The sequence below is a fragment of the Pagrus major genome, chromosome 23, assembly GCF_040436345.1.
Source record: "Pagrus major chromosome 23, Pma_NU_1.0".
Lineage (NCBI taxonomy): Eukaryota > Metazoa > Chordata > Actinopteri > Spariformes > Sparidae > Pagrus > Pagrus major.
The window spans coordinates 15,359,029-15,377,539 of NC_133237.1; the positions used below are offsets into that span (position 1 = coordinate 15,359,029).

The 18,511-nt window shown below is 45.8% G+C and overlaps 1 protein-coding gene across 1 annotated transcript; it reads left to right on the top strand.

Moving 5' to 3' along the window:
• Positions 1 to 5: 5 nt before the first annotated feature.
• Positions 6 to 12,067, top strand: gprc5ba (G protein-coupled receptor, class C, group 5, member Ba). Its single transcript, XM_073493675.1, has 4 exons — positions 6 to 431; positions 8,784 to 9,815; positions 10,073 to 10,194; positions 11,976 to 12,067. Exons 2-4 carry the CDS (start codon positions 8,786 to 8,788, stop codon positions 12,018 to 12,020), a joined length of 1,197 nt encoding a protein of 398 aa, XP_073349776.1. The 5' UTR covers positions 6 to 431; positions 8,784 to 8,785; the 3' UTR covers positions 12,021 to 12,067.
• The last annotated feature ends 6,444 nt before the right edge of the window (positions 12,068 to 18,511 follow it).

Consider the following 18,511-nt stretch of genomic DNA (forward strand, 5'->3'; position numbering starts at 1 on the left):
CGCATTAGCGGCAGGAGAAGGGGATCCGGCGCCGTCTCTGCGCACCACAGGATCTCTCCTCACCGTGTGTGTGTGGTTTACCGACGATCGCTCCTTTATTTGGCGCAGAGTGAAAGTCAAAGATGCGCACCGCTGAACAAAGGATTTAGGGGGGAAAAACGATCAAGAATCGCGTCCACATCCCGGTCTGGACTCGTCAGGAACTCACGCATTCATGCCCATTCTGCCTGTGAGGACAACGGGCTGCATCACCGGCTTTCTGGAGGAATCATCTGGGCTGGTCGAGTCCATGTGGATGGAGAGAGAATACGCAAACGCAGCGAGCGGAGCTGACTCCGAAATGTGACATTTTTTACTCCGTCTGCCATCGTACCTGACTACTGTGCACCAGCCCCTCGTCCTCCATCGGATTTGTTTACGTCGATTAAAAGGTACGTGCTGCTCATCATGTAGCCCGGTAGGATGTTGATTGATAAGAATGGGGGGGGAGGGCAGAGGGGGGGAGCGTGGTGTCCTGTCCTTGTAAAGAGGATGTATGTGAGGTGTGTTTGAATGCTCGGGTTTGTGGCTGGTGTTGCAAGTTGCATCAATGACAGTCGATGCACCAAATTGTCTGTAAAGGGCGCACGGTATGTTGCAGAAATCACACACAGGTCATGTTGCAGAGATTTACGCGCAGGGGCTCGGCACATATGGCCCTGACCTCAAGGGCCATTCGACAAAACCACGTCAGGCTCAACTGAAAACACGGAGGAGTCTGACCTGTGTGAAATCTAACCACTGACCGGCTGTGGCACGTTTTTCTCACGAGGATATTTTTTAAAAAAAAAGGTGGTGGTCTGTGCCTCCATTTTTAAGCCCCACAGCACATTTTGATATTTTAAGGAGTGTCAGTCACCTCCATCCTTTAGTTTCAGAGGTTAGATGTCATTCTCTATTTTTGGATCACACATCTCAGCAACAATAGTGTCCCTCAAACAAACACACTCTTCTGGAGGCCCCAGGGACCCTCCCATGTGGCCCGTATTGTTAAGTGAAAGAGAGGAGAGAGGAGGGAGGAAGGAGGAGAGGAGGGAGGGGGTGCTGAAAATGAAAAGAAAAAAAGGAGCATTCTCTAAATGTGTGTTTGCATTAAGCTGCTCCTTAGGTCAGCTAAAACCACAAGGGTGTCCCCTCTCCGCCCCCCTCCCCTCCTCCTCAGGAGCCTCTGGGAACGAAAATTACCCTTAAATGCCCACTGGAGTCCAATCAGACAAAGGAAGTTTGTTGGGGATTGGAAGTCAATGTATGGACTGACTTTGTGTTGGTGAATAGATGGACGATGCACGAGCCCAGAGCCTCCGTCAGTGCAGTGTTTGTGTACTCAGAAAGCTCCCGGGCCTCTTTTGGAGTGTTCTGTTTCCCATCATTAATCAATATTCAGGAGAGAGGAGCTGTTTATTCACATGAGCCAGTCAGCGTCCTCACGGGAGAGGAGGACGCTACAGTAGCTCCTGGGGGCTGATGCCATATGTACCTTGTTTGGATGATTGTGCGGATGTGTTTTTTTTTTTTTTTCCACATGGGAACTTCTGTGCTTCTCCTTTCACCCCTCCTCCCCTCACACAAACACACACACACACACACACACACATGCTCCAGGCGCATGGCTCGCTCCAGTTCTTCCTCATCACATCCGGCTGCTCCTCTGATCACTATCATCACACTCTCTAACCAGATCTGATCTTTCCCGGCTCCTGTGATCAACCCCCCCTCCTCCTCCACACACACACACACACACACACATATTCATCCCACCGTGAGATCTTTTTATCTATCACAGAAGAAGAAATCACATGCAAGAGGAACACATGATTCCAGAGGTCTGTGGCTCTGCTTTCAGGGTGCTTCTTTTAGGATGCCTTCACATCTGACCGATCACCCCATCAAGTTGTTTTTGTAGGAAGAGGAGGAGGAGGGAGGAGACAAGGGGGTGCTGGCGCTGTTAATTGTTAAGTCAATTAGCATATGGTCTTGCTGTGAGCCCAGTCACATGGTAATGAGGCCTAATTAGGATGGCCAGGGGTGTCTGAGGAGGCTGGGGAAAATACTTCCACTGTCAGTTTTCCTCACGCTGACACCCAGGAGGCCGGCGCCATGAATGGACGACCACTTCTTGCCCATTCAGTCTCTTTTCATGTCTTTTTTCCTCTCAGCCCTGCCTCTCCTGTCCCCCCGTGAGACTATTTTTTCCCCAAAAACTTGTCCTCACAGACTCCTTTTCAATATTTTAGCACAGCCATACGTCATACCTTGACATCCACCTCATCCCCTTTTTGTTCCCATCTTTTTTTATCTGCCACTACCAGCTGCGAGGGATTGGTGATGTCGCTCCCTAGGCTTACAGATGTGTGGAGATTGGAGGCAAAGACGGATCAGGGCGTGCGTTGTTATCATGGTTATTGTGCATTTTTATTTTCAAGTAGGAAGTTGAGTGAGTTTCCAGTGGTGGCCTGAATGCAGCACCATGAATGGGACATTACGTTACCTAGCTGTGATGTCAGCTCTGTATATTTCAGGAAAAGATATCCTCTTGAAAGTCTCATGTAAATTGGCTGTGCTTTTGCAATTTTTTGCGTAGGAGGTCTCTGTCTCGAGCTGAATGCATGATTGATAAGACCATCTCTGAAAGTCACAAGTTCATGGCCTGCAAACAGTAACCATGTGACCTAAGTGTTTTTGAATCAGACAGAGCTCCTTATCTGCTTCCTGTTGCAGATGAGCGTTCTCGCTAAGAGTACATCCACGTCAAGCTGGTTAATTTTTTTAAAAACGCACCTTTTTCTCTCCGTTTCAGCTCTTGAGTGGCGTTTCTGTCTCCCAGAAATGGTGCTTCTTCATCATCCTGGAGAGGATGAATGTTAAAATGCCGTCCTAGTGACGTCAGAAACGCTCGGGTGGCAAGAAAGAGATTTGAGAATGAAAAGACACATGAATCAGAGAGGAAGAAAGACATATGTAAGACGTAATATATCTAAGATCTCAGGTACGGCTCCACAATGCTCATTTTGTATCACGACTTTGAATTCACATGACAAAACTAGTAAAATCATGATACTTTCTTGCATCTTTCATCTGGAGAACAAGACGTGTAGGCCCAAACATCTCTGCAGCTCTACAGTACCTCATTATGAGGCTGTTTTGTTACGCACTTTACCCTTTTCGGCTTCTGCGATTTGGATATTGCACTTGCCGTAATGCGATTTTCGGTTATATATCGATTAATTGTGCAGCCCGAATCTCAGGTTATTACAGGCTGGTTCTTTGTGGCACTCATTACTCCCTCCACTTCTTCTTCTTTCTATTTCAGGCCTTTAACTCGAGGAGCAACTTCAAGCCGACGTCCCTCCCTCACAACTCACTAGACAAGGTTAAGAAAGCTCGAGACCGATGTTGCACCTGATAAATACACTCTCTGATGACAAACTTGGCTATTAGAGCAGACAAGCTTATTTTGTTTTTATTCCACAGTAAATCTCACTCAGGACGTCCACACAGCCCGGGCTAATTTAACATGACTGATATCAAAGGCCTTATGTAATCCCAGCTACTGATGTAAGATGTAAATTTATGCGCTGTCAGAAAAGGAAAGGTCTATCGGTGTTAGAGGAGACAGTGGAAGAGTATGGCAGTGTCTCTGGAGTCTCCGGTGGCGTCACCAGCGAGCAGATGCTAGCACAGGTCCTGCAAATGACCCGCTCACCTCGACAGCTGGATCAGTGTGTTTCCAGCCGTATACCTGCACACACACACACGCGCACATTTCCTCCATTATCACCCCAGTAGACTATATAAATAAAACAGTAGGGGAAAAAATGAGAATTGAAGCGCGTCGTCAAAACGCAATAATCCTCCCAATTATCACCACGGTAATTAGACAGCATCTGGTTGTGTGCTATGTCTGATAATTATAGCAGGAGGTAATTGTACAGGACGGCTCGCTAGATTACAATGTGTCTGCCTGTCCTGGATCACATTTGAAGGACTGCAGTGATGCACATTTGCACTCTCACGCCCGTATTCCCGGTGCGAGCGCTGTAAGGAATGCGCGCTGCATACTCGCCACATTCAGCTTTGTGTGAGAATGTGGTGCCTTCACACACAGATGCATAATACATGCCACCGAGCAGAATGTTATATTTACATGCAAATGGAGCCAGCGCCCACATGGGCATTGTGCCAGCCTGTGTAGACGTGCGTGAGCGACACGTGCGGCATGAGCGCAGAATACACAACTAAGATGGACCTCGGAGCGCCAGCAGGCTGCTTGGCACTGAGGAAGATGATGCCTGAGAAACAGCAGCCATGCAGCAGAACTGGCAGGAGCTGGATCCTTCCCCGGTTACATAAGATACACAGCGAGAATAAAGGGAGGAGGAGGAGGAGGAGGAAGGGGTACAAGGAGGGAAGAAAGAGAAGCCAAAATGGAAGGAAGAGGGGTGTGTTTTGGATTAGATGTTGGGGGTGAAAATAGAGGGGGGGAAATGTGCAGGGAGAGGAGGCTCATCTTTCACAGCACGTCTTCAAATGTAGCAGAGAGATGAGACTCTGGAGGAGAGGTGGCATTGAAATCCGACAGAATAGAGGATTTTAAATGGAGGGGAGGACAGAAATGGCTGCATGGAGCAGGAGTGACAGAGAGAGAAACATGTCTAGAAAGATGGGAGGGGAAGGGAGGGGAGGATGAGACGGCGGCAGCATCCTCTGCGCTGCACAAAGCGGAAGGCCAGGGGCTCTCTCTCTCTCTCTCTCTCTCTCTTTTCACATGACTCACATGAGTAGCAGGGACTCAAGTGTGTGCTGTAGGTGTGTGTTGATGCACTGCATGTCGAGCAGTGGTGTGTGCGGGGCCCCTCTCTGCGTGCATCCTTCAGCTTTCGGCTCACCAGTCCGCCAAGTCAAACTCAAAAAGCAGCAGCCAGAGCAACCATCTGTGCGAGAGGGAGTGACAGGGTGAGAGGGTGAGCGAATGAAAAAGCGGTCACCGGCCTGCTGGGATACAGTGTCTGCTTGTTGTTGACTCGACTGTGTGGTTTTACAGGCACTGTCATTAAGGAAGTGACGGGAGAAGGCGGTGGAGAAAGACAATAAGAAAAGTACCAAAAAAGACAGAGGAGGAGCAGTCTGCTCGGCTTGTCTCTTTGTCTCTCTCCCTTTTGTTTTTATTCCTGTCATTTGGAGACGGGGGGCGTAACCATGGTTATCAGGAGCCCACCGGAACAACAACATGATGTTAGGAGAAAGCAGAGATTCATGTTGGTATGAGGTGTTTGTGTGCGTGCGTGTTTTGGTGACTCATAAGCACTGATTGATGTTAATGTAGACCAATAATAACCAGCGGCTGCGAGCCGCTGCGACGAGGAGGGAAGGGAGAGGAGACGACAGGAAGCGGCAGGCAGCTGAATTAACGGCAGGAAACGAGGGAGCGAAGGATTTTAGTAATGAGGAGGCGTGAGGAGGAATTTGGAGGGTGTAAATCTCTGAAGGATACATGAAAGAGCTCTAAAAGCATAAATATGCACAAACACACACATATATGCACACATGCCTCTTCACGCCCTCTTGGGTCTGGCAGAAGTAAATAATGATATTTCACAAGTCGTAAACAACCGCTGCCCTAAAAATCTCTGCCTTTTTTTTTTTTAAAGGATATCAGGGCAGACACTTCAAAAGCCTGTAAATAAATGGATGGATGCATCTGCGTGCATGTGAGTTTGTTTTTTTGTGTGTATGTGGAAAAAACAGGGAAGAATTGAACCACTTATTTCGATAGAGACTCGCTAAAAATGTTAATTATGTTATTATTTATAACTTACCCCACTTTCTTCTGTGCAAAAGTACAAAGAGTACAAAAACAAAACTATCCACACGGCAGCCATTTTCCTCTGTTGTCCACAGCTGAATTTCTGGAATAATGTCAATAATGTATACCAGCATTCAAGTCATATAAAAGGTAGGGAATCTGCCCAATTGTTATCATTTCATCACTTACCGCTCGAGTAGAGGCTGAAAAGTTATTGGACAGTGAAAATCTGGAGGGAAATTAGGCCACATATACATATTTGATAACTAAGCTAACATGAGCATTCAAACACCTCCTAGCTAACATTACAGAGACATGGGTCAATATTTCAGAGCTAATTTATGCCTTTCCTATCGTATCGTGTAACACTATCAAACAGTAGCCTAATGCTAGCTAGGAATTGGTTGAATGCTAAAACTAGCTTTTGTCTAACAGAAGATTCGTCTTTGTATTGTGTCGAAGATACATGATGAAGTTAGCATGCTAACCAGCTAGCCCCCACCTGTCCTGTCTCGTAATACCAAAATAAACAAATAAACAAAAGAAAACCAATATTCTTACACCTATTTTGCAACCACACGTCTTCTGAATTCAGGTTTCTCTCTAGTAACGAACAAAGACAAGCTTAATATCCTTGTTAACTCATCGTAAAGCACACTTCATTCAAACTCACCAAACTCACCAACACAGTCTTGATTTGTCTTTCCACTCTCTCTGGCTCCTCTGCCGCTTTATGCCTCTCCTGTCCCCGCCTGCCGTGTCTTCTTGTCGCCTTGTAAATCACCTCCGATCTGTATCCCCTGGTCTGTCTCAGAGGCTCTGTTCAGTCCCAGTCTGGGTCAGTGGGAGGACAGTTAACCGAGCCCTGTTGCCCGCTGTGATTCCCTCCCTCATCCAAGGTTGAAGCGCGGGCAGAATCCCATCAGCTAAAAGGGCAAAACCTCAAATTGATTCTGTGAACTGTAATTTCAGATGAGGAGAAGCAGAAAACCCTCACTGATCCATTAATATATTAATAATTTCAGGTCTAAATATTTATATAAGGGAGATAAGAGTAAGAGTTTCCTTGGGAGATTAATGGGGAAACAATTATGGGTGATACTTCCGGTGCAGGGCAGAACTAATGTAAGTATTTTGACAACTGATGCACCGGCAGCACTTTCAATGCTTCAGAAGCGTTGGCTAAGTGTGTTGAGCAATAATAACACTGTTAGAAATATTCGCTCGATAAAGTCGCCAACCAAGATCTTCACTAACAAGTGATACACCATACTAATCACTTGAAGAACGAGGATTGTCATCGTGTTACCGTGGAAAACTTTGGTTTTGGTTAAGTAACAGGACGTGCCACAAGTCGCATGACGTATCATGGATGCTAGGATTAAGGTGGATACTGTTGGGTAGTTTAATCTATAACAGCCATATTTTATAAGCTCTCTGGAGAAAAGAGTCATACAATCAAAATCAAGTCTGGTCCGAGTATATTTGCTGCAGGTCCACCAGACTTCCATGCACTTCTTTCCGTGCTTTCGTCCTGATAAAATAAATCTAGTGGTCTGTCTCTTTATCTCTGTCTGTCCCACTTAATAAACTACCTGCTGGAAGGACTGTGTGTGACCTGCAGCCCTGCCTGCTGTGTATTTAAACCTACCGCTCCCCCCTGATGGCCTGACCGTGTAACTCTCCTTGACTTGCTGGCAGGGAGAGAGAATATTAAGCTAGGGATATCCAGTGTCCTTTGCTCGGTATGTAAACATTGTGGCACAGACACTGATGGATTTCCTTTAATGTCAAAACTACAGCAAGATTGAAGTCCTCTGAAATAAACAATCCAAAGTGTAGCTGTAAGCATCGAGGGGCTTAAGAAGTGTGCGTGTTTTCTGTGAGAGCAGTTTGTTTGACACACTAACGTATGAGCCAGCTTGGAAAGAATTTCTGAAAGCTTAGCGATGTAGTGGAAAGACAGTTGACAGTAACCTGGCAAAATGGTGCGTTGTATCTGTGTGTGTGTGTGTGTGTGTGTGTGTGGTTTCACGGTGGCTTTAAATACGGATCAGCCTCTCGTAAAACAAACAGCTTGTCAGGTGAAGCGACAGCACAGATCATCCTCAATGAAACGAAGGAACGTGCATTTTTGTGTGTGTGTGTGTGTTTGACAGTTGTGATGAATAAAGGAACAGGTAGACTGAGACAGCATTGATTTCGCACACCGAGTGCTGCTGAGTTGTTTTTCTTCTTCTTCTCCAGGACACAAAAGTATACGAGTGTTTGTACTTGTGCTCCAGGCGCTGTGTATTGCTGTGCACTCTGCAGTGTATTATGCATTGTCACACGCCTTGCTAGTTGCCTGATAGTGAGTAGAACTGCTTGTACGCGCTACTTTACTACTCCGTATCTCTGTTTGTTTCATAAAAATATGCATGATGATGCAGCTTTCCTGTCAGTGCTCGGGGCAGCCGGTTCACTGGAGAAGACCGGACAAATACTCCACCTGAAACTGCTCGGACTCCGGCCTTTCTTCTTTGTGAATGAACTGAACGCGGCTTCTCTGGGCTTTTCTGGGTTTGTGGGTATTTTTCAGCCACGTTTGTTTCAAAATGAAACTGTAAAAGGCGTTTAAAAGGTTCAAAAAAGGGCAGGGCTATGGGCTACCATTAGTGAGACAGGATGTGTGTGTGCTTTTGTGTGTTTGGAAAGGCCTCAGTCATTCACCCTGCATGAACTACTGTCCTTTGTTTCCTCTCTAAAACACAGCAGTGGCTGATTGTCTGTATTGTCACTCACAGGCGGATGATTACTGCTGGGAATGAATGATTGCTCAACTGTTGCCTTTCAAACATTTGTGACCAGATCGACTTTCTCTCTCTCTCTCTGTCTCTCTCTCTCTCTGTTTTTCTACATTTCTCTGACTTTCTCCTTCCTCTGTCTTCTGGCCTCTCAGAGATGGCGTTCCTCCCGGTCCTCCTCCTGCTGCTGCTGACTGTTGCTCATCGCGCCACCAGTCAAGACTCTGAGAACTCCGAGGCTCTTCCAAGAGGCTGCGGCTGGGGTCTTGTGCGTCCCTACACCTTGCTCTGTGACCTGGACTCCATATGGGGTGTGGCTGTCGAGTCGGTCGCTGCTGGTGGGGTGCTGACTGCCATCTTGCTCGCCCTAATCCTGCTGTGCCGTTTACGCTTCATCAGTGAGGCTGAGAAGCGCAGCGGCGTGGGACCCATCCTCCTGCTGCTACTCGGCACCCTCGGCTTGTTCGGCCTGAGCTTTGCTTACCTGATCGAGCAGGATGAGTCTTTATGTTTGCTCCGCAGGGCCCTGTGGGGTCTTCTGTTTGCAGTCTGCTTCTCCTGCTTGCTGGTGCAGGGCGTCCGCCTGCGAAGGCTCGGTCGCGAGCGCCGGAGCCCTGGTGGCTGCGCCCTGACGGGCCTTGCGCTGGGTTTGAGTGCTGTGCAGGGCATCATCGCCGCCGAATGGCTACTTCTGACCGTGCTGAGGGAGGGACGAGCTGCCTGTCAGTACCTGCCAATGGACTTCTCACTAGCCTGCAGCTATGTGCTAGCCCTCCTACTAGCCGCGCTGACTGCCGCCTCCCTCGCCCTGTGTGGGAAGACACGTCAGTGGCGCTGCAATGCCGTGTGGCTGCTGGTGACCTGTCTGCTGTCGCTGCTGCTGTGGGTGGCCTGGGTGGGCTTCTATCTGTACGGAAACGCCTGGCTGGGAAGGTCCCCGGACTGGAATGACCCGGCGCTGGCCATTGCTTTAGTGGCTCAGGGCTGGCTGCTGCTGATCTTCCATGCCATCCCTGAAGCCCACATCTGCCTGAGACCCCCTCCACAGCCCACTGCCCCGGATTACTTCGACACCTCCCAGAACTCGACACGCATGAGGGAGACCAGCTTCGATGAAGACATCCCTCTGTCTCACAGGCAGTTTGTGGAGAACCAGGGCTACGGATACAACGACGAGAACACTGCAGGTACGGTACAGTCCAATATTTTACAGCAGACAGGCGTAATATGTGCGGACAGGCTGTAGGTGGAATGTAGGCCAAAGTGATTAATAGAACACCAGGAAATATTTGCATACGTGGCTAGAAATAAGTACAGGAGGAAATGTCTGTGGTGCAGGATTACACTGCGTGTTTCAAGTGTTTCTTCCTTCAAAAGAGGCAGCAATGATGTGGTGAGTCACACTTACTAATCTCTGTCCGCCTCTCTGTTTATTCCATGCCAGGCTTGCGGAGCGGTAGCGGTGCCGGGCAACACAACAGTAACACCGGCGCCAGGCCCAGCGCTCCTTTCCGCAGCAACGTCTACCAGCCCACCGAGATGACCATGATCCTGAACGGGGGAGCGGTGAGTACATCCGCCCAATCACAGGTACACGCCGCTTACACGCCGCTTTCTCATTCGACCACGCCGACGAGACTGCATGCACATCTGTGCGTTCCGGACCGTACGTCATTGGACAAGAATGAGGGAGAGGTGTGAGTGTGAGTTTGTGTGTGTGTGCATTATCAGTTTGTGGTTGCACGGTCATGCGCCTGTGCGTGTTGTATTTTGTGGGCACATGCATGGATGGTTTGTCACAAATGGTCACTCATCTGACATTGATTTGTGTATGGGTGAGTGTGCGAGAGCCTCCATGTGTGTGTAAATAAGAAGCGATGCTATCTGTCCACTGAGTGATGCGACTGTCCGCTGGCCTGTCACCCTCTTCATTATGCAGGATGAATGGGCGCTCGGGCTGGCACAGGTGAACTTCTTTCCAGCCACTGTGTTATGAATTAAGCCCGCCACACAACAGCAAAACACACCACTGGAGGCTAAAACGCTGAGGCACACACTCTCTACTGACTGAAAGATAATTCATAGTCACTATTCCTAGAGATTGCAGCTGGGCGTGCTGATTTATCCGACAGAGAGAAAGCAGAGACTTCTCCTGGAGCTGCTCCGCGTAGAACATCAGTTTGCACTATTAGTGTTTTTGTGTAAAATGAAAGCACTGAATGACCAGAAGAGAGCGTAGGATCGAGTGCAAGGTGGATAATGATTAAGCGTTTAAGCCTGAGTTAACTGAAGAGTTTGACACAGTCAGGTGACAAGATCAATAACACTCTCTTGTTTGTCTGGTACATATCAAGCTAACGCCAGCATAGTTAGCTTAGCTTAGAATAAAGACTGGAAACACTGTGAAACAGCTGTGTTCTGAACTCATGGTGTCGTTTTTACACTTCAATTTTAGTGCGGATTAAACAAATGAGGTTTAAAATGTTAATTAGTGAGCCCTAGAGGGTTTTGTTACCTCTTGACAGAGCCATGCTAGCTGTTTCTCCTGTTTCCAGTCTTTGTGCTAAGCTAAGCTAAGCTAACCACCTTCTGGTGTTGCATGAATGTGTGGTACTGTCTCATCTCACTCGTAGCAAACAATCAAATAGACTTTGTTCCCAATATGTCAAACTATTGCTTTAAAGGGAATGGAGAGCATTAAGGATCAGAACTTAAACATACTACAAGGAACTTTTAACTGGTTATGAAAAGGTCTCGATTTAGGGATTACGTAAATTTTGTGGGCTAGCCCAGAAGTTAGCATCATTCTGGTTCCCTCGTCAAAACGCCGATGAGTTAGAATAGTTTGTAACTCAAGTTGGGGGGCTAACTTATTTCCAGGTTTTAGTCCTGCAGCACTCTATACTGATGCCTCTATGTGGCCTACATTGTATGTGACAAAGAATCTTCTTCAACTTCGAGTACTACTGTATAGTTAGTCTTAGTGCCTCTCTCCAGGTTGAATTCTGAAAATTGGAAAAAAAAATGAGCGTTTCCTGTGGCTGCTTTAAATGTGGTGAGAGGTGGGCCAGATCTTACATCTCCTGGAGGTTTGTTCCAGCTTTTTAGAGCACAAATAATTAAATGCAGCTACTCTGCGGTGCGTCTGAAAATCTGGGACAGCTACCAGAAGACACAAGAAGACAGTCAGAGATGTATGTTGTCCTAAAACTCAGAGGGATTTGTTCACGAGCATGAGTAAAAAGTATAAACGCGACCTATGCAGCCACTGTGTGCATGTGCATGTGTGAGTATAATGATGCTATCCAGATCGTTGATGATTTAAAGTCTTCATTTTCCTTCCACAGGTGCCCTCTGCACCTCCAACCTACACGGGGAGGCAGCTGTGGTGAGTGAGAGGATCGGAAAGAAGATGCGTGGTAGAAAATGAAAGAGAAGAAGAGGATGGAGAGGGTGAGGAGGAGGGAGGGTTCCACGACGAAGGGGCCCGGCCTGGTTGAATTGGACTTAAAACATGGACGCCAACAGGGCCCTTTCACTCTGTGTACAGACTATAACACTGACTGTGTGCCAATCAACCATAGTATGAGTGTGTGTGAGCGTGAGGGAAATTAGGGTATGGAGGACAGAGCTAAAGCTCTTCTAGCACACAAATCTCCATAGAAGGGTCGAAAAACTCGACCAGCAAGTAGCAAAACAAACTCAGATCTGGAAACGTCAACACGCAGTATTTCTTTATCTTTTGGTTTGATTTGCCCCCTCCGAGACTACAGCACTGTAAGCATCCTCGAAAACTGTGAAATCTATCTCTTTTTCCTGCTCTATCGCTCGTCTTTGTCGGCCAGGATGTCTTTTCTGCTGCTCCTCAAGTGGAAACATTTGGCTCTGTCCTCCATCCATCCACAGCGTAGGTGAAAGACATAGCACATGGGCAAGTGTACAGCTCGAGCACCGCCCTCTTCAAAAGAATCCAGCCTCTGTGGGTGTGTATGAGAGGGAATAAACGTGTGTGTGCGTGTGTGCTCCCTTCACCTCGACTCTACCGCTCCGACAGACCTTCCCTCTCCAGACTGTTACCCCTCGGCTTCACCCTCGAACACGTCTCCCTCCTCATTTCTCTGTGAATATAACACATAACTCCGCTCACCTCGCCTCATCCTCCCACCTGCATGGACACTTTGCAAAATGTGAAACAAACTGTGAAGCCGGTCGGAAAAAAAAAAAAAAGACGTTCCCGGTGACCGCAAACAAAAGCAGCCTGAACAGACGGATCACAAGCTGCTAATGAACTGCTGTTCGATTTATATATAAGTATATATAAAAACGATGGAGTGGAGTGGATTCTGATTGGATGAGGAGGGCGTCATTCATCAGTGGGTAGGCACCGCTTCATGAATCTAGGTCAGACTACTGTGTGCTGCTCTCCCACATCTCCGGTGGCCACTGGCGGTTTGAACCAGCCAGGAGAAACTGTCACTTTATATCAGCAGGAAACGGAGCGAGGAAATGAAATGGTCTGCCGTTCTTGGTTCCTCTATCTGTGTTCTATGTGTGCGTGCGTACGTGACTGTTGTGATTTTATGAGTGTCGGGAGTTGAACTCGAAGTCAAGGTTGCTTTCTGGTGCTAAAATATTCCTCCACACGGCCTCCCGGCGAGGAACCACAGGAACAACACGGATGCAGATACAGTAGTGGAAATGTGAGTGACAGGCTATATATAGAGCCGTGTGGAGATATCCTAGAGCCTTGGAGCGATCAGATTTACAGTGCAAGGTGGAAAGAGGGAGATCAAATGGATGGGAAGGAGATAGCGAGAGGCGGGCTATGAGATAGTGAAATCCCCTCAGTCGGTGTGAGAAAATGGCTCCCTGGTCTGTGTGTGTGTTGGTGTGTGTGATGTGGGGGCGGCCCATGCTGCTCTGCTCTATGTGGTTCTTCATCTGGTGAAGCGTCTCTCCCTCCCTCCCTCCTCCTCTTCCTCTTCATCCACCTCCCGTCTCTCTGCGGTCGGCCACAGGTCAAGTCTCCGTGCCAAGAAGGACTCTCGTTTCACTGGAGTCTCCGTTTCACACCCTTCTCCCGTCATCGTGACACCAGCTCTCTCTTCACCCGAGAAGCTGTGTACATAGTAGTGCTGTAAAGCTTTGCTCGCTTCTTTACTTTGTTTTTTTTTTTTAACTGTAGGCTGAGTTTAGACACCAGTATCACATGACTGACCACTGCAAACTGTTTTTATCTGGGGATTTTTTTATTTTATTTTAACTGGTTTGCTTTGCGCTCATACATTTGCTTGTCGTTACCATTATGCTTTTATTTTTCTCTCGCTGGTGTCTTTTATTTTTTTTAAAAACTAGTATTTTGGAACTGTTTGCCAATACTAGATATGCTTTTATTTTATTTTTTTCTTGTTTGATTAATGTTCAAGGAAATTATATAAGTTGATTTACGTCTGTTGTACCTCCTGCGCAGTATTCTCGCTCAAGACAGGGGTCCACTCTTTGCTGTAACAGTTACGGGGATACAAATTATTTTTATTTTTTCAGAAAAATGACAATGGCTGTGAATAACTTTTGGCACTTCATGCTGTAAACAAAGATTAATCTGTGATACTTTAGTGATACTTATGGAAAAAACAGAGCAGGGAGGGCTGAAAAAATTCACTCCAAGCCCTCCAGCAGTCATGTTGGTGACCCTTGGTCTTACAAAAACCTTCGACTAAGAAAAGACTAAGGGTCAACCCTTGACTCTGCTGTGTGTTTATATCTTACCCACTGGCTATTCTAAAATAGGACTGGTACCAGCATGCCCAAAGAGAGCGTGTCCTGCTATGCCAGGCTCTGTTTGGGCCGACCCTGGTCAGAAACGGGCTACGGGATCAGTGCGTCGTAGCCCACGAAGAAGAACCGTCTTCAGGGTTCTGGATGGTCAGCAGCAACGAGACGAAGCTCTGCGAGTGTCAACACTCAGAGGCGAGGGGGGAGGTTTCAGTTCTTGTGATGAATTCACTCAATGTTGGGGGAAAAAAAAGAACAATAACATGTGACTTTGTAGATTTTGCACTTGTCGACTACCTATCTGTGCATGCTTATCACCATTTCTACATGTAAGACCTTTCTCAGACGTACTTTTGAATACTAACTCTATTTATGTAAGGGTCATGTGACAGCAATCATAATTTCCGTGTATATCAGATGACACACTTAATGTCTGTGCTTTCTTAAACACAAAAAGAGAGCTGGCTCTTGAGAAGCAAAGAGATTAAACGTCGGCAGGGGGGGGGGAATGGTCCGAAATAGTGTGAAACAAAATGCCATCATCACTGGACCTAATAATAACTTCATCTGTTGGTTTGATGACTGGAGGGGAAAAAAAAGAGAATCTTCTGACTGATGTCGTCTCTGTGTTTAAAAATCAAATAGACTGTGGTGAAATTTTGCACAAAACTTCTATATGTTAAGTTTGTCATCCCTGGGCAGCCCACTGAACACCCATCCTCCCCGGGTTTGACATGTCCTTGCCTGTCCTCTCCTGATTTGTCTTGCCTTCAGACTGTTCCAGCGGGGCAGCTGACAGGGGTGATATTGGTTTTCACAGCTGTGACTGTGCAGTGACGCAGCATGCCTATGTATAGAACTTTATTCCCCTGATTAGAAAAAGAAAAGAAAAAAACAGTTAACTCTCTTGTTTCTGTAACTGAATCAGGAAAAAAAAGTTCAATAAAAGTGTCATGTTTGTAGTTAACTTTTAATTGGATGTGGTGTTTTTTTTTTTTTATTCTGAAGAGCCTGAGTTAATTTTTTAGGTCAACGACGATAAAGATATTTGCGAGTTTATATCAGTGTTTTTTAACTGAAATGCACAATATATACATTCTTGATAAGGATCCCTATAATTAGTGATTATAGGTCAAGTAATGTACCAAGAGGGGCGTCTTACATTCGATCAGTAAACTTATTAGTGCTCTGTGTTGGATAAAATATGTAATGGAGACACTGCGTCTGTGTGTTTGTTGGTTTTTAGTCAAAATCCCCCTGAATTTCAAGAAATCTGAGCTAAAGTCCTTTGTTATTTTGAAACCAAAATAATAGTTGAATCCTCAAGGCAGTGGTTCTGAAACTGGGGGTAAACTAAGTTGAACAAATTTGAGTTATGGAATGAAAATAAACAAGAGTTTGCTGACATTTTCTTTCACACACATTCAACTTGGATCCTCTGTTAGTAGTTGCTTCCCCTCTCCAAAACTGTGAAATGAAGGGTGTGTGATTGTTTTTTTTAGCTTCTGAAGGGGGAGAACCACTGCCTTAAAGGATAAGTTCCCCCAAAAAGGGAAAATTCAGTCATTATCTTCTCAGCCTCGTGCTGATGGAAAGGTTTAGCTCTGCAGTCCACAAACCATTTCAGGAGCTTCACAGCAAAGCAGCATTGCAAAACTGAATAGATTGGGACTTGCTTAAAAACTGAAAAGAAAAGAAAAGAAACAGAAATAGAAAATGCTCCATACAGCGTGCCAGCACGATTTAAGTTTCCAAAAGCCTGGAGATCCCAAATTGTTTTGAAAAACAATACTTAAACCATTGACATGTCAACCTCATGCACCCACTTCAGCCTGGGCTCGGGGTGAAATGACAAAAAGGCAAAAAAATAAATAAAACAAAACTTTTAGCTGTTAAAAGGGTGTAAAATAACGTCTTTTCAGAACGATTTGGGATCTTGATGCTTCTGGAGACTTAAATTATGCTGGATGAGCTTTATGGAGCCATTTCATGATTTTCTTTTCAAGTCCCATCAACATCAGTTGTTTAGTAGAATGCTGCAACACTGTTTTGCTGTGAAGCTCCAGAAATGTTTTGGGGACTTTACCAGACTTCCCGTCAGGATGGGGTTGAGTAAATAATAAGTACATTTTCATTTTTGGGTGAACTTATCCTTTAAAAGAATATGCATTTAGATAAATGTTTAGTAAATATTAAGCCACCATGAGCAGCGTCGTTTAGCTCAGCACAAAGATAGGAAACAGTGGAGACGGCTTAACTGTGTAACAACTGTTTTTCTATGGATATGACTAATTAAAAGAGATACAGTGCTTTAATCAGTGAGCTTTAGAGGTGCTTGTAGGCAGATTTCCTTTTATCTTTGGACAGAGCCTGGTGAACTGCTTCGCCCTGATTCTAGTCTTTGATTTAAGTTGCTTGTGGTATCTTAAAATTTACCAGATGGACATTAAAGTGGTTTTGATTTTCTCTCACTAAGAAAAATGAATGAAATGACAATTGGAAAATGTGAAATGGGTTGCCAGTCAGCAACTGTAACATTTTGGTTCACCCTCGCAAGTCTCACTGCGTCACTTTCACCTAAAAACCCACTATACGCTTCCTGCTCTGTACCAAACAGGCACAACTAGCTGGTGAACATAGTGGAGCAATAGAGGAGGTAGAGATCAAAAACAGAGCTAAAAGTTTAAAATATGATGGTATATGAATGTTGTGTTTGTTATTTGTCTGATGGCAAAGAAATCAGTTACCGGTACTGCAGGTTTGCTGTTCTACAGGTCACCGAGTGTTTTATGAAACACATTTTTTGGTTTTATGTAAGAATCCAACTGTGTCTTTTCCCTTCAATCCAGAGGTCATGAATCTGTTCTACTGGGTTTTTATTTTTAGGAATATGAAGCTCACAGACTTCATTCTTTGCTTTTTTTTTTTTTGCTCTCTAAAAATAGAGAACACTTCCTTTAATTTAGGCCTACTGCATCCTACATGTCTCAGGCGTTTGGCAGAATGTTTACATCAAAGACCATATTGTTAAGTGAAGCTTATAATCGCACTACACGGTCAAAACTCAGGGTCTGAGTCGTATTCTAGACTTCCACCTTCATCTGATAATCTCAGCCCAGAGCCAGTTGTTTTTTAGCCCGGTGCCCACTCCCTCCTGCTGCTGTGCGATCCAGTTTCAGTCGGGCCCAGTGCTGCCAGACTCTGTGGAGCTGGCTGCACTATCAGATATCCCCAGAATGAAATGGGCTGTTTTATCACCTTACACAGTGGCAGCTGTCTCCCAGGCATCCACATACCTGCAAAGGGAGATACATGACCCTCGTCATGCCTCGCTGTGAGGCGGTGTGCATCAGTGACTGGGTTGGTCAAGAAAGCCGTCCATCACTAGACCGCTGCAGAGACACTGGAGGGGAAACCAGAAGTATCCTCTCAGGTACGCAGTTCAAGTAGTGATGGAAAAATGCCAGGAGTGCACTTTATTCTCTCGGTTTAATTGACATTCAGTCAGGAGAAGTCAGTCGTAACCCGTCTTTTAAGTTTGCATGAAGGACAGCAAAGAAGTGCAGAGTGAGATGAGCAGTCTTTTTTATCCCGAATATTTTTGCAAATTGAACTTTCCAAGGCTGATAAGTGACATTTAAGTTGTTTGATCTCTACCAGCTGCAAAAAGGAAGACTGAAGGTGCCAGAGTCGGCAGACGCGATAGAAAATGTCTTCAATTTGGGTAGATTGTGCAACACACCCAAACTATATTTCAAAACAGAAACATTCTGTCTTGTGGAAACAACAACTTCATGCTGTTTTACTTTGTTTGTATTTGGTGGACCCTGCCACCCTTCTAGCTTCAAACAGTGTTCTGGGAACCTTATTTTCCTCTGAGAACAGCTTGTTTATTCAGTTATGGAAAAAAGATGTTGTTTTATTACCATTTCAATAATGTAAATATCACCTTTTTGAGTTTTTGGATTTCTTTCCCAAAACTACATAGTGCTCCTATATAGGTGCAATATTTAAGAACTGGCATCTGGTCGAATTCAGTCAAAACAAATATGAGGCAGCACATCACTAGAACATCCTCTAACCACTGCCCTCTGTAGCCACTGTTAGC